The 17,422-nt window shown below is 42.8% G+C and overlaps 1 protein-coding gene across 2 annotated transcripts in view; it reads right to left on the bottom strand.

Moving 5' to 3' along the window:
* Window positions 1-815: 815 nt before the first annotated feature.
* PDS5B (PDS5 cohesin associated factor B) overlaps window positions 816-17,422 on the bottom strand; it is a 772,490-nt gene continuing 755,883 nt past the window's right edge. For both annotated transcript variants that reach the window (XM_086935125.1, XM_086935124.1), the window contains exon 35: window positions 816-1,820. In XM_086935125.1, the coding sequence (XP_086791251.1) occupies window positions 1,785-1,820 (36 nt within the window). In that variant the 3' untranslated portion in view covers window positions 816-1,784. The remainder of the gene's footprint in view (window positions 1,821-17,422) is intronic.

Here is a 17,422-nt window from a genome sequence, read left to right on the forward strand (position 1 = left end):
CACAGAGAGATCAATTATTCCTGAGAGAAGATTAGGGCTGTATTTGAGATGTAATACATGCCTCTGTGTATGCTGTGGGGTCCGATGCTAAACCTAGAGATCTTTGCTTTATCATTTTTGCTTCTGTATAAAGGAAGGGAGGTAGGCTATTCGGTCTTATAATACGACAGTGCTTTTTTAATCTATGGTTTATGGACAATGCTGATGGTATGTTTGCTAGGCATTTGTTTTCTTATTGTGGCACATATACTGCATTTCAGAGCACAATAGTTTAAATAAACATTTCAAACTTCCTTTGTGTATCCCTCATATATTCTTGTGGACGAGTACAAGTGAGTGAGCGAAAGGGAGTGTCTTGTCACCGCGATCCCTGAGAAGGGTCGGGTGTGTTGTGTTCTGGAGTGTCAATTGTTCCTCTGGGTACCAGTAGGAGGGCAAGTGAGACGCTATAGCTAGTCAGACTCTGGCTCACGGTACTGAGGTGGAATGGGGACTCAATCCCCAACTACTGATGTTTCTATGATCCCAAGTATAGTTATGTTCCTGAGAAGAATCCCTGCAACATTTGCACAACCCTGAAATATGTTAGTTGTATTTCTCTTTTACACACATTGAAGATCAAAATAAGCTGGCCATGTCCACAAAAATCAGATACTATTGAGACAGATCTTCCAGCCAACAGACAAAATAGATGGAACAAGGTATATTTTACCCTAACAAAACATAATAATTTAACGTTTCTTGCATAAAAATAGCTTTTGTGTAACACTTTGCAATGGAATATGTAACTCATAATTAAATACAGAAGACTTGGCTCCCAATGACAGCTTTATAGTGAAAACATACTGCATCAATAAAAAAAATCTGCAATGAATACTTACAAAACAATAACAATACTCAAATGTTTGCATCAGATTTCAGAGGAATGCAATTTGCATTTTTATGAAACATAATGTGTAAGATAATTATATATATATATATCTTGTTTTAAAAACATAATTCAATCATAGTTATTGATACAGTAGATTAGTAAAAACTGATTGAGAAAAATAAAATAAAAGGATATTAACAATACATTATTATTTAATAGTACACACTTTGAAAATGAAAATACTTTAAATATTTTTTTTCTAATTTTCAATGCCACCTTAACACCAGAAATCCCTGGCGGCAATACTGAGGTGTAAATGACACAATTTGAGGGCTGCTTATGAATTTACCTCTGTGATAATTAGCTGCAAAGAAGAACAATAACTATCTTAGGACAAAAGGGCGCCCTATTGTAGACAAAAGATTATACACAGAATAGGGACCATTTCATATTCAACAGACAGGTAACAAAAGTAAGTATTTGTTCAAATGATTTTTTTCACAGTAAAGATATGGAGTACAAATACAAATGCTGACAGATATTGCTTTATATCCAATCAAAAGGGCATTGTTCTTTTCTGCTTATTATCCATACATTTCGGGAGCAGTGGTGTACTGTCAGTTTAAAGCTGCAAGATAAAAGCTATACAATCACTTTTGAGACATTTAAAAAAAGACTATTTACATTTTTCCTTAGGTTGAAAGTCTACATAGCCAACACGTTACAATCACAGAATACCGACATATAATGATAACGTGTAGCTAAATCTTGTGATGTAGGAACTGCAAATGCAGAGGGAGTGAATGCAAAGTTCATGTTTTTTTCTTGTGCAACCCCATCTTCGGCATGAACAGCCCTGATCTCTGAAACAGAATACGTCCTCCTTGTTTCCTTATGGTAGGAGCTCCACTTCTCATCGCCTTTCCCTTTTGGCATTCTTACGTCGGATCTGCGAAATGAAAACAGTAAAATGTTACATAGTGGGTACATTTACAATCCTTGAGTATGTATCCCTGCCTTGCTTCACATATTCTCCACACGATTTCTGACCTTTGAAACCTCTAACTACAAGATCTGGGTAAAACACTGATACAAATACCGTCTAGCTCAATCAGTCCAGGTGTCCGAACTATCGTTCCACTACTCCGTGCTATTCTAGCATTAGGGAGTGGAGCAAAATGTGTTGCCGCAATTATCAGACACTGCATGGTCTCAGCTCTTGCATGCTTAATTCACTGTTAAGGAAGAAGGGATTACTTACCTTTACTAACACTTTTTTATTTTATATTGGTTTGCTGTCCTGCACGTTCCACCATTTTGAAGATCCTCAAGCTGTCAGACTAGGTAGGAACACTTTCAATAAAACCCATACTACCTGGCAGGGGTGCTGAAGTACCTCCCTCAAAGTGGAACCAAAGGTCTGTAAAGGTGCCACTTGTGCTGGTGACCTCGCATTCAACTAATTCTCATACTCAAGAGATGTAGAGAGAAAAAGACAAAGCCACAAACACATATTAACGTGTAGCCAAAGGCCAACTACTTACTCCAAAGTGCCCAGGCGGGAAAGAAATGATGATCCTCTAGGAAGGAAAATATCCTTTAGGAAAATGTTACCAGAGGTGAAGTAACTTCTTATTCAAACGTATATTTCCTAGCCCCCATATTCGACCTATGCGGCAAAGCTTACCTTACGATGAGGGTCTGAGAAGCCCCAAGAAACATGTCCTAAACCAAGATATTATGAGGCTTTGCTTGCGCAAACCCCAACAATGTTTTGTGAGAGTATAAAGAAATAGTCGAGATGGAATCCAGTAGATTTCTAGAACACACTCCTCCAGAAAGCAGATTCATCTGCCTGGTCTTTTATGAAGTAAGTTGCAATTGCTTCTGGTGGTTCGTTTGGAGCCAAGCAGAGGAGGACCAAACTGGATAGGGTTTGTTTTGTCTCCAAGCTTTCCTTTAGTTTATGAGATTCCAGAAAATAGTTGATGATTCATCGGAAATACTTTGGACATATACAAATAAAAACGCAAAGCTCTTCCCTCATCACTTATATGCTTGTGTTCTCCCACTATGGTCGAAAACTGTCCTCTGAAAAAAATTGCAGAGGAAGCGAGAGTGCCCGCTGAAAAAGTGAAATTACTCTTAGCAGAAAGAAGGACAAGCTTTCTGAATGACTGGACGTGTTTATGGAGATTTACCTGGCTGTGCTTGTAATTCTTCAGCTGCAGTGGCTAAAGTTATACCATTAAGGAATCCTGTCAAAAAATGTGTCTAGACAAACAGAACACAAGCAGAGATTCACAGGGAGGTTTCATTAAGTCATCTCAAAATTCAGGTAGCACAACTGCGTAAAAAAGGGCTTAGGGAGCTATTTGACTGCGCCTTCAAAAGCCGCTAAATACTGTTCAGCAGTGACTGTATTTCATCCATTCCTAGCTAACTACAGAGCAAACTCAATAATAATATATACTTTTGTCCCCATTTCACAAACTTGCAAATCCTCCACATTACAATAATTTGAAGATGGTTTAACAGTGAGTGCAAAGTTAATTCTCAAATATGAAACAGCATATGGGGTTAAATGTTTCTGCAAAATTGCCAAGCTTGAAGAATGAGGTTCTGAATATTTAGATGCAAATTTGTATCCATTGTTGAGAAAGGAGATCCTACCCTCAAAGGTAGTTTTCGCAGCAACAATACACGGTGTCCAATAGAGCTCGGTACACAATATTCTTCACATCCAAAAGAACAAGTTAATTACCTTTGGTAATGCCCTATCTGGTAGAGAGACTATCTAACTGCAGATTCCTTACCGTAGAATATTTTCCAGGCGCCAGACTTGATCCAGAAAGCCTCGAGTAGTATCCGCGTGTGCAGGTAGGTGGTACATGACTCGGTGTCGGTGCCATAAGCGTCGTCAAAGCTGGCTGTGACTCACATGGTACCCATATTGACATCTCCCCAGAACGCTGACTTCAGTTTGTGACTTTTTCTGTGTCAGAAACATGGGTACTATGGCAGAAGGTCAATGACCAGTGTGCAGATGCTAAGGACCTACAAGGACCTTTTTATGGTGGAAAAGTTCGGTTTGCAGAACCAGGAGGAGGAGACGGTTGGTATGGAATCTGCGGCTAGATAGTCTCTTTACTATACAAGGCATTACTGAAGGTATGTAACTGGTTCATCCAACAGATACTTCTAGGTAAGATTCCTTACCTTAGAAAGCAATACCCTGCTGGAGGTGGGTCTGAAAAGTGACTCAGGCAAAAATGTCCTGGAGATCCGAACCGGAAAAATGCATGTCACAATAGACCGGACTGTTGACAGGGGTATTGTTTTGTAAACATGTGAAAAGATGCCTGCATAGCAGCCTGACAGATATCCAGTAAAGGGACTACGCAAGCTTACACAGTAGAAGCAGCCTTGGCTCAGGTCGAATGAGTTCAAAAGCTCTCTGAAGGTTGCTTCCTGACCAAAGTGTAGCATATCTCAATAGAGAGTACTATCCATCTAGAGATGGTCTGTTCCTGTACTGCTTTCCCGTTCTTAAAACTAGTGAACCCTACAAAGAATTGATCGTCCACCTGATATTCCTTGGTATGGTCTTCATAGAAGTTCACTACCATCTAGGGTCCAGGTGGTGTAGTTGCTCTTCCTCCTTGGACGGATGAGCTGGAGCAAAGAAAGTCGGCAGAGTATGGGTTTGGCCAACATGAAAGGGTGTTACAACTTTTGGCAGAAAGGATCAAAAGTTCAGAGAACCAGTTTGTCTGGAAAGAAGCTGGTATATGGAGGTTGGACAGAATGAGCCTGCAGATCGCTGCCTCTCCTGGCCGATGTGATGGCCACCAGGAAGACTGCTTTTATTGTCAAAAATGTGAGAGGATAGGTATAGTTTATATTCATGGTCTGCAAAGCATTGATGGCTGAGTTGGTCTGCCCTGGCTTTTAGAGATTACACCCGACGCTGAACGACCAGGAAAATGTCCTGACATTCCAGCCATGTCCAGATGTGCAGAGCCTCCTGGAAAAAGGTCCCCTACCTCACTCCGCCCTCCTTGTTGCAGTACCATACGGCGATAGTATTATCCATGAAAACCTGGACCACCATCCCTTTTATGTCACTCTTTTGAAACAGGAATAGAGAGCCCTACTGCAGGGTGCAACATATTTAAAAAGCATAACATGCATTTGATATGTTCTGACAGTAAAAAAAATATTGCTCTTTTCACTGTGGAAAGACTTGGTCACCCCATTGGCGAGCACAGGGTTACACGGGGACACTCTCAGCTGTGCTAACTCCTGAATGAAGCACACAAAGTTGCTACTACAAGGTATCAAACAACTTGTTACAGTAAACTAGACTTTGATACCAGACTTGTTGCCCAAAGTCTCCTGTGTCCTTCACGGTTGCACCTGGGGTCTGGGTCCTCAGGAGCAGGGCAGTGGTGACATGTAATCGTCCAGGGCAAAGAAGTGCCTGTGCTGGACGTGGCTCAGAGCAGGATATCAGGGAGAGATTCATTAAAAGGCAGTAGTGGTTCAGAGTGGGACACCCGCGGGTGAAGCACCACCATCAAAACATTGGTCTTGACTTACACGGATGGTAGCTGGAGGTCGAGGACTTCAGCCGCCCTCCTTACCACTATATGAAAAGAGGCCACTTCCTCCATAACCACACCAGGAGGAGAGACCAATCCAGCGCTTGGCGAGGTCTCCAGACCACTTGCATCCGACAGCTCCTCATACCAGTTGTAGTCCTCTGACTGGGTAAAAGGGTCTACTGGACGTCAGGGCAGGCATAGGGGATCCCTCGGAACCACCCAGCTAAAATTCCTACAGGGCCTGTCAAGCAAGGTAGGCAGTGTCTCTGACTTGGACAATCTGTGTGGTCTGGTTGTCGCCTGTGTTTACGTCACCAGTCCAGATCCGTGTCAGGAACGCCTAAGAACTTGACGCTGCTGAGTGGCATTGGTGGCACCAGGAACTGCGCCATGGAACCAAATTCAGGAGAAGGTAGTGGTTTGACAACCAGGGTTAGTCTGGATCCAGAGGCTGGTGAACACCGAAGAATCCCCTTCTCAAACTCAATGGGACAACATTGCAAACTTTCTCTCTCAAAAAATAGAAAACATATATCAAAAGATTACTTCAGCCAACTACCCAGAGTTAGGTCCTAGCATAGACCCTCCCTTGATCACACCAGATGCCTTAACCCGGAGAAAACTTTCCAGCTCTTGTGACGTTCCAAGTGGATGTTCTCCTAAGAACAGTCAAATCAGGGCCCCCACTTGACCATATACCAGCTAAGACCTCTGCCATGCTATCTAAAACACTTGCCGCTCCCATTTGCTCAATCCTTAATAGAGCCATGGAGGAAGGAAGCCTTCCCCTTGAGTGGAAAGCTGCTCAGATCATCCCCATCAGGAAGAACCCTAAAGCCGCTCCGGAAGATGTTGCTAATTATCGTCCCATCTCTCTGCTTCCTTTACACAGCAAACTTTTAGAGAAGCACATAAACAAGCACGTATCAGATTTTGTCGAATCCTCTAATCGTCTTGACCACTCACAATCCAGATTTCGACCTGGGCACAGCACTGAGTCAGCGCTGGTGGAAGTCACTGTTAACATACGAATGCTAGCGGACAATGGTCCGGCAGTACTCCTGGTGCTGCTTGACCTAACTGCAGCTTTCGATACCATCTCCCACCAGATCCTGCCCAAACGTCTAGAGGACATAGGCATCCAGGGAAAGGCCTTGAAATAGTTGACAAATTTCTTAACCAATACAACTCAAACCATCAACTTAGGCTCTTTTCGCTCACAGACATACAAAGTCACCAAGGGGGTTCCGCAGGGATCTTGCTTGAGCCCCACATCATTTAACATCTATATTACCCTCTTGGCCGGCCTACTGAGGAAATTGGGCTTCATTCCTATCTCTTATGCTGATGACACACAACGTCTCCTCTCCTTTGATAAATCCGACCCCAACATTCAATCCACCTATTCGGAAGGTATGAAAAGCATTCTGCATTGGATGAGAGAAAACTTCCTTTAACTCAACACTGAAAAATCCGAAATTGTTGTTCGGAGAAGCAACAGTTATGTTATGTTATGTTATATGCACTTATAGAGCGAGCGATTACCCATGGGAGTCCTGGCGCTTAGTACTGGTCATCCTGGGAAGCTGAAAGAGTGCTACTGTGAAAAAAGCCATGTTTTCAGGCCCTTCCGGAACATAAGGAGATTCGGGGCGGTTTTGAGGGCGAAAGGGAGCTTGTTTCAGGCTCTAGAGGCACAATGAGTAAAACTCCTGCCTCCCCAGTTTAATTTTTTAGACATGGAGACTTGCACTTGTTTAGTACTGGTGGATCGTTATGTTCTCCCAGGAACGTACCAGTTAAACTTTTGCCTAAGAAACTCCGGACCAATACCGTTAATAGCTTTAAAGACTATACAGAGAGCCTTAAAGCGAGTTCTTTGTTTTATTGGAAGCCAATGTAGCTTCTTAAGCTCTCTTCTAACGGAAACAAATTTAGGTGTTCCGGACAGCAGCCTGGCCGCTGCGTTTTGGACTAATTGGAGTCTGTTCATATGTAGTTTTTGTATTCTTAAATATAGGCTGTTACAGTAGTCCAAGCGCGATGTTATGAGGGCCATGACCACTGTCTTGAGATTGCTCTCGGTTAGGAAGAACTTGATTTTCCTTATGATTCTAAGAATCATAAAGCAGGCTGAGGTCACCAGGCTCACTTGATCCACCATGGCAAGTTTGTTATCCACTAGTACCCCCAGGTTTTTGGCCTTCTTAGTGGGTATAGGGCAAAGGCCCAGGTCTTCTGGCTACCATTCCGCTGTTCACACCTGTGGATTATTCCCGAACTTTAAGACCTCAGTCTCATTAGAGTTAAACAGTGAGATGGTCCCCCAGCTGTTGGCCTGGGGAATTAGGATCAGCCCCTTCCCCATAACAGGTAGTGAAAAATCTAGGAGTGCGATTAGACCAGAAACTAACATTAGAGGAGCATGTGAACATTACTGCCGGGGCATGCCATCATACACTCGGCCTCCTGTGAAGGGCTTTCCCTCTCCTGCCACTAGTTATACGTAAAACCCTAATCCAGGCTCTGGTGATCAGCCGCTTGGACTATTGCAATGCCCTGCTGATTTCTGCAAAGGAAACTTCCCTTAAAAAACGACAAGTAGTCCAAAATACCGCAGCCCATTTGGTGATCAATGCCCGACTCCTGAAGCGCATCTATTTCGTTACTTCGAAAACTACACTGGCTTCCAGTAATAAAGAGAATCATGTTTAAAGTCTGCTGTATGGTGCACAAATCCCTAAACAACATGGGCCGTGGCTATCTGACAGAAAAGCTGGTCAGATACACACCGTCCAGGCCCTTGCGATCGAGTCACCAAGCGCTCCTTCACACCCGGTGCTTCAAATTAGCCCGCATGGGCAGCAAAGCTTTCTCCCACCTTGCTCCACGTTACAGAAACCAACTCCCCATCCAATTGCGCCAATTTACCAACTTCCTGGCCTTCAGCAAACTGCTGAAAACTTCACTGTTCTGAATCTTTTTCCTGGGTTGGTCACGGGCAGTCAAAGCGCGGAGATACCCCGATGGGGGTGATTTGGGCGCTCTACAAATTACATAAATAAATAAACCTGTTGACGGAAATTTGGTTGGTGTGCCTCCTGGACCCATGGGGACTGAAGGTGCGTGCTCCAGATGCCCATAAAACTTCATGAGTAGGCAGGGGTTGCTCCAGCTCCAAGAAACTCAGAGAGGAGCAGAGCAGACCCAGGCACAGGCTCTGCAGGTGGAATGAGGGAGCAAGGCAGTGGCGGCTGGTGACATTTGAAAGTGGTGGGGCGGAAACTGATAATCATACTGCACCGTAGCGAGCGAGCGTAGCGAGCGAGCCCGAACCCCCTAAGGAGGGTTCGGGGGGAATTCCCCCCGAGAAAATTTTGAAAAAATTGTGGAAAAATGGTGCATTTTCAAGCAAATTTGAGAAAGCAGGAAGGTTAATAAAGCAATTGTGAAAGTGCAGGTATTACATTATTGAAGAGCTGTCATATAACAGAGGTAGCTGGTTATTCAGTATAACCACAGAGCTTCATAACAGGCTATGCCAATGAAAATACTGGCTGCTACCCGCTGTTATGGCTGACAAATTTGAATAGCGACTGCCCAAATCTATTTACAAGCCACAGGTAATAGAGCTGGAAAATTCAAATGCTTTCGACGGTGGACCAAAACATGGTTTATAGGATGGGGCCTTGCCCTAACAACGGACCACATAATTACTACTGACATATAAAAATAACTATAACAATTTGCACTGCAGGCGAATTTAAATATTGCAAATCCAAATGTGTTTACACGATACAGTTGATGCGCATTAAAATTCCACGGACCAAAAAGTAACTGTTTACTAGACCTTAAGAAAACTTGGTCAGAACAAATTTTATTAATCAGAATTTGTAGTGTAGAAAACAGTTCCTTTCTGTGCACCTTAAATTACACAGAAAGCATTGTAAATGATAAAAGCGGAAAAATTTGCTGCTGCTGGCTAGTGCTGTGTTTTTCTGATTCAAAAGTGCGTCATGGCTTGAAACACCCATCCCTGGGCAGTGCAGTGGGGCACCTCGAGGCGAATTCAGCCTGTTATCACTCCATATGAGATAGCCTCCCTACCTATCCTCCCCAATCCCCTCCACCGAGATAGAGGACAGATACGGCAAAGCCTTCTGAGACACCAACAGGCCACATAAATACTCTACTGTGAGCCTAGCTCTCTGGAACACTCGTTGGATGTGGGAATGAAATTGGAAGCAACCCAGGAGAAGCAGTGGGAGCTTTTCACGGGCAAGGCCAGGGAAGATATTAAGCATGTATTGGTCCAGTTTCTCCCAGAGGGTGTGCACTGTATTTTGTTTTAAAACAAGATAAAAATACATACTTTAAATGGGATCACCTCGGCTTTTGCCCAGGCACACAGGCCTTTCTTAGGCCATGCTTTAGATCCCCACAGTATTTCCCAAATTTATGTGTTATTGTTAGTCAACAAACGCAGTAAAATGGGATTTTGAGCCAGGAATTTGCTAACTTTCTAACCTCACATTCATTAACCCACACAGCAACCCTCCATGCATTTTAATATGTCTTACACAGTTATATTTACGTTATAAACCTCACAAGGATGAAATGTGGAGCCAGGCCGCATCTAACTATCCAACTCTGCCAAGGGCCCGCACCACTTTTAGAATAAGAGTTACTCTTAGAGATGACACCACCCCCACCATCCCATCCACAGGGTAGCCCACCCCTGTCTTATTTTGCAGAGTTGTGCACACTTTAAAACAATGACAGAGGCACATGTGGGTAGAAATGTGGTGTATAACCAAAAGAGCCTCCAGGAAGCTCCGATAGCTTGGAGTTCAAATTGCTTATTCTTGCTGATGCTGTTCTTAAGGCACGCAACCCCACAACTTAAAAAAAAAAGTTAAACAGTATTCAGGACATTTGCTCCCACCTAGATGTGCCCAAAAGCTAATTCAAAAGCATCCTACTGGGAAATTACACGTGTTTTTATAACAATATATCCTTAAAAAGAAGCGAAAATGCAGCAATAATAATAATTTTAAAAACCGCTTTGAAATCCTAATGGTGTTTTCTAGTGTTAGACGTGTCAAAACTTGTGCAAGCAGATGCCGCCTAAAAGTGATTATGGTGTTTTAACAAATTACCAGGGGACTGATGCTTCCCGCATTGCAGGATTTATCCCTTTCCCAGCAATTCACATCAATGCCTGGCGGATTCACCAGCCCTAATCCCTGCTGGGCTCTCTCCGGTAAATATATATATAGAGGCACATCGGTCGAAAGAAGCAATACGGGCCACACCTCCTCATTTAAATCTCATCATACTCTGATATGCATCTGCTCTTCTATGAGCCTGTACGTAAGGTATTCTGGGACGTGTAGTCAATTAAATCCAAAGAAGGATGCTTCTTATGGTAAATGCCCAATGTAAGCTTGAGCCCCAAGGAAAGGTGTGCTTCTAAATTCGGAAAGCACGCTCCACATTTAAGTCCATTTGAGACTCCGTGGCCCCCTGCAATCCCGGGGTGGTGTGACTTTTATTAGTTGGAATCATCACTGGTGTTTATTCTCTGAGGGTTCCACATAGGCAACAGTTAAAAAAGATGCCACATAATACGCTAAGCTATTTGTCCAGGATGTGCCTACAATCTTTCTCTTGGGCATTACCGTAATGTTAGCCCCTCCAACAAAAAGCCTAGTCATTGCTATTAAGTGCAGCTCATAGAAGACGCATCTAGTACAGAGGGCAGTTCAAAATGAAATACATACATGAATACACACATAGACGTCACTTTTCGGATCCCTCTATTGATCCCACTATTGAGGTTTACCTGTTGGGGTTAGTGCAGTGGCCCAGATGTCGTGGGTTTATTGCACCAGCTCCTTTAGAGCTGCACGTGAATGAAGGAGGGCGATGATAATGATGTAGCAAGAGTATCAGGAGCTGTGAGATTTAAAATTGTTCCCTTATAAGCTATATGTATCATGTGATTGATTGGGGTAAGCAAGGTTCAGAGCTAACAGAGCACTATTTGTAACCTGATTAGCGTAAGGAGCCTGGGATGTCCCAGCACATTATTGCAGTCCTTGGAGAAGGCTGGAAAGAGATCTGTCCCATGGGGGTCGGAAGAGCACTGTGCAGGACTGAACCGAGCAACCACTGCAATACATTATCAAAACAGCGAGCAGACACGGCGTTACAAGCATCATGAAAAAAACACACAGCTCTGTCTGGCAAATTTTTCTCTATAAAATCTGCTTTGCACAAGTCATTTAAAAAAAAGGGGGAAAACCAATTTTCTTTTAAAGGAACAGAAAAACATTTGCAATTAATTTTTTTCGGACCCCAGACTGAACAGTTATGTCCAAGGTGGGGTGATGAGTCCAACTTAATCGTAATTGATCCGTGAAGGTGTGCGTGGCCCGTGCTGGGTTTGGTAAAATTACCTCACCCTGAGGGTTGTAGACTAGAGACAGCAGACACATACTTGTGCTGTGATTTGCCAGAAGGCCTGCTGTTAAGCGGTTCTATGAAAGAGAACAGAATGACAGCCCCGGGCACCATGCCTTTTTTTACCTGTCAAATGCAGACAATGGCAGGTACAATACTGGGTATGCACCTCGTGTGCCCACTCTTCACTAGATGTTCGGAATTACTAGTGGCACACATTTTCTGTAAAAAATGCAGGCCAACAGGGACACAGAATAGTTTCATTACTAAAAAAAAATCTTTGTTAAAACACAGTAAAAATACAGCAATGGATAACATTTTGACTTCCAGCCACACTAGTCCAGAGAAGTCCAACTATCAGTGCCATTCACTTTGGGGCTCTGATTGGAAAGAGGATAGTCACTGCATAGAGAAAGAAATACTCTAGACTCACGACAGAACCCGGAGCCATGAGATGAGCAGCCACTTCTGAGTATATGTTTAGTTATGGAAATAAATCATATTCTATAAAATACGAGCGAAATAAATAGTAAACCAGAACAACAAGCCCCACGTCTGAGTACAAAAGGAAAGATTTGTGTTCCAACACAAGCATACATGCAAACATGAAAAGCAATGCCGCCAGCTCTTCAATTAACGTGGTAATACATGCAAACTGCTATGAAGAACTGGCTGTATGATTTATCACATTAAGGGCAGACATTTTGGCTTTCCCAAAGCTTTTTTTGCCACTAGCACAATCCGAATTTTAAGAGTGAAGCCAAGCAAAACAGTGCTGGGGAATTAATCAATGGCGTTCTTTGAAGTAACCTAGTATTAAATCACAGTATACCTTTTCCGTTTCACCTACTTACATGTAAACAAGAAAGAAGAGGAGATTCAGATAGGCACAGGGAGATTAAAGCGCCAGACTTTTAGTTCATGCCAAAATGTAACCGGCATGACCACCTTATAGTAAATGCAACAGTCTCTCTCTTTGCAGCATTATCACTGAGCTTGCAGCCAGCTTGTGCACACAGTTTTAGAACCCTAAAGCAGCCCAAGCACGGCACAACAAATAATTCCCAGAAGTCTTTTCAGTCTTGAAACAAAGAGGAAGTTGCGGGGAAATATTGTACTGCCCTGCCTCTGAAACTGCACGTTAGATCAATGAGTATGCCTACAAATCAGTTATATACAGCTAAAAGGCCATACTCCCAAATTTGAAGTGAAAAGTTAATATGTTTTTTATACAGCTATTTCAAATGTATTAAAAAAAGTTTAAAACCCACACTTATACACATGTGCAACTCCCACAAAAGAGTTATGCTGGCCGGATGCCCATCTTCAGCAGCAAAACACCAATGCTCAGGTTGTTAATCTAGGTCTAACACACAAATCCCTGGAAGGTCTTAGGTAATCAGTAACCAACCATGAATATGTCTGCAGCTGTTTCTGGAGATGCACTCAACAAGACCTTGAATAATCTCAAACTGTTTCCTCAACCACAGAACCCTGTGCCGAAAAAACATCAAATTGTTCTAGTCTGTTATCAAACTGATCTACACACGTTACTGGGGATTGTCCCTCAAACGCTTGGATGTCATATTTACGCAGCTTATTCAGAAACTGACTGCCCATGAATCAAACTTTACCCAACTACAGACCTATGTCCCTTCATCACATAGCACTAAAATCCTCAGAACTGCTGTTAGCTCACAATTATCAAATTATTTGGAAACAAATAACCTCCGCAGTGACTTTCAGTCAAGGTTAAGACTGTGTAGCGGTACCGAAAATACATTACTAAGCATTAAATAACAACTGCTTTCCACAATGACCAGAGTAAGTATCCTCGTAGACATGCTTTATGTATTCGATAAAGTAGATTTAAAAAAAAATTATCTAATGTGCCAGTGAACACTTTTGGCATGGACAAAATTGTACTCTAGTGGTTACGTTATTCCTCTGAAACTTTACCTCCTCCTTAAAATATCACAAGTGACACAAGGGCTTCCAAGAGTTTTCCAAAAAGTCCTTGCCGACAACTACACCACTGAAGGCCTTCCACAGCAGCCATATCACTGGTTATTCGTTTAAGTTCACAGTTAAATTGAAAGAAAGCTCTAATAATAATGAAAACCAGTCAGGGTATTGGCTTTTGCTTTTGCCTATTGAAATGCAAAGTACATGCATACATAAACTCAGAGGGTGAAGTGTTGTTTGCAAGCTGTGGTGCACAGTGAAAGCCATGTTAATGAACGAAATTAAATAAGGGGAGTAGAAATTAGAAAATTCAAATGCTAATTTCATCATTGGCGAGAAAACCAAGGAAATCACTAGGGAAGTATTAATATTGCATCCAATTGAATGTAGAAACAACCAAACAACAAAGGGATTGAACTGTTACACCTACTGCTTGTCAAAGATTAAGAAACTATGTCAGGGAGTTCACGAACAGTCCATCAGTGAGCTGCATGGGTTTTCTTCTCTACCTCAGCCCATGTCTGTAGGCAACTTTAGAAACTAATTGTTCTGGATGACTTTGGAGAAAACCCTTTAGGCGCCTATTTCTGGCCACGTTGTAGTATATTTGACCCAGAATAATAACCCGTAGCTGCGATATTACGCTATTACCATATTGGAAGGTGTCAAGGAGTGCTAGGGTAAACAACTTTACTTTGCAGATAAATTGCAGCAAGAATGGTTTTAAAACAAAACAGGATAGCATTTTGGAAGGTGGCCTTGTATCACTAGTGTCTGGTTTCCATATATTGACCAAACCTGTCTGTTTTTTGTACTTATGGGAAAACTTCAGTGGGGTCTTCCTATAATGACTCTTTGATCAGGCAGTTATTAAACAGTCCATGTTCTGGAATCCAAAGATAGGGGACCATACATTTTCTATATATGTGCTTGACTTTTTGAATTCGTCACCAGGGAATATCAAACAGCTGCTCATCCTGATGAAGTTCCAAAGGGCTCTCAAAACCCTACTTTGTTATCTCAAATTGTCATTGGGTGTACTTTTTACTTACTGTTCAGACACACACTGCTTTTTTGTCTTATTTATTTGATAAGTGAAAGAGACACCTAATTATGTAGATATATTACATAAATTCTCTAAAATAAGGAAAAAATAACCAACACAACGTGCATTATAAAACTCCTAAATAAAATTGATAATGACTGATTAGGTCAGGGAGTTCACGAACAGTCAGTAGTCCATCAGTGAGCTGCTGTGATTTTACACGTGTTCCAAGGCCCATGATATAGGTGTGTGAACTAGGACACCCTCTGGCACCCACAGCAATATGTAATTACTGAGTGCTAAAACCGGGCCATTGCAGAAAATACCGCAGATTATCACGGAGCTGGCAGGCAATGTGTGCAGGAGGGCCAGTGTGAAAAGAAAGGAGCGAGTGAACAGCAAGGGGAGGGGGGGGGGGGGGAGGACTCGTCATTTTTCAACAGGCGCTGGAATGTGGGAGGAAGAAGAGAGTGTGAAAAGGGGTAGATGTCATGTGAGGCCACAATGAACGAAACTTTTTTTTTTTAAACAATAATAAAACAAATACCTGAAACAACTAAACTCGCCTGCTCATTACGAGGCCTATGTCCGACCACAAGTTGGTTTCTGTCTGCTCTGAAACCAACCCACGTGTGAATCACTGGAAACAGCCATCTCGAGTCTGCGCAGACTCGATTTCTCAGCTTCCAGTCTGTTTACAGCCTTAACCCCACCCTTTCCCAACTCGTCACAGTGACGAGTTGGGAATGGGTGGTGTGACCAATTCTCCATTCCCTGATTGACGTGAAGCCCCGGGATTACAGGGCTTCACTGCAAAACGCCCAGGGCTGATTTCATCCCCACGGCATCAGGGGGTGGAGACTGGTCCGCAACTCCATGCTTTTGCCGAGCTGATGACATCACAAGCCCCAGGGCTGTGAGATCGTCAGCCCGGCAAAAGCTGTAGACATTGCCACTCAGCATCAGCCTCGCTGCAGAATGAATCATCGCAGGTAGTGTGTGCGCACCCCCGACCCTGAAATAAAAAATAAGAAACTATCATGCATTTTTAGGCTGTGTGTGTTCACTGTGTCTCTAACACAAAACAGTGAAACACAACACACTTTGCTTTTTTGACGAGTGCCAGCTAAAGTTAAGGGGGCGGAGCCCCGACGCCCTCAAGGAGAAACCGCCCCTGGAGCAAGGTATACACGTGACATTATTCCCGCACATCATCCAAGGACCTGGACCAGCACAGTTGAAGTCCTAGAGCGCTTAAACTTCTTATGCTTGTGGGACTTAACTGATGATGACTTTGAAAGCGACAACACTGACGTGGGCTCTGAGAGCGGGTCCAGAACATTCAACTTGACCAGAACATGGAGCTGAGTCTTCCAATGTCGGGCTGCCAGGGTCTTCATCTCCTGCTCCTGAATCTCTTTGATATTCATGGTGTGGCAGTCGAGACAGTTCCTGGAGTCCTGATCCAACTGTTCTTTTCACAACCGTTTCACATGTTCCTTCGAAGCAGTTTTCTGCTTTTAATTAGGTAATAATAAAATATACATTTAATACTCTTATTTTTTTCATCTGAGCACCTGCTTGTGTTTTTCTCTGGGGACTCATTTAATTGTTACACTCTGTACTCATTGCATCTTTTTCTTTCACAGCCTTGAGAAAGCCCTGGTTAACTTGCCACATAGGGCGAAACACGTGTCGGCGGTTTCCTTTTTTTGTAAAAAACGTTCTAAAAAAACGAGCTAAAAAAGGAGTGAAACCATGCACAATGGATCTATAAAGCGGTGAATGCAAATAAAAACTACCATCATTTAAACCAATTTGGACTATTGTTCTGTGTTATATGAAGCAATTACCCTATTGGCTAAAACAGATAGTTTGTAAGGAAGGAACATATGCTTACACCTCAATTCTTACTTGTTAATACGAAGCTGGAAAGGTCCAGAGCCTCGAGCAAAGTTCCACCAGAACTACAGGAATTAATATCCAGAATTAGGGTCTCTGGACCCTCCATTATTGCCCCGAACTTTAAAAGCAGGAACCTATGCCAGAATGCTATGGGGGGGGCAATATAGTTAGGTGTTGTCACATCTGGGGAGCATGGAGTCATGACTGGAGTTGTGTGGCACTACTTTGCAGCATTGGAAGGCTGTTGCTAGGGAAAGAAATGTCCAGATACCGTGTAGCACCTGGAAAATATCTGTAAGGTGAGGAATATGCAGGAAGATATATTATCCATCAAACACAGACCTTATAAACTAGGCCAAAGGTATGCTCAAAGTCAAAGAAGAATAGATGTCTGAAGGAAGGAGCTATGTTTCAAAGACACTTATTCAAGATGATCCCCATTTCGATGTGGGGGAACTCATTAGAATAGCAAGACAATCTATAAAAGATCCAGTGTTTGATGACTTACCATTGGTTGTAGTTTCTCGGGGTGAGGTCAGAAGACTAATTCAAGCCCTCCACTAA

The sequence above is a fragment of the Lissotriton vulgaris genome, chromosome 8, assembly GCF_964263255.1.
Source record: "Lissotriton vulgaris chromosome 8, aLisVul1.2, whole genome shotgun sequence".
NCBI lineage: Eukaryota > Metazoa > Chordata > Amphibia > Caudata > Salamandridae > Lissotriton > Lissotriton vulgaris.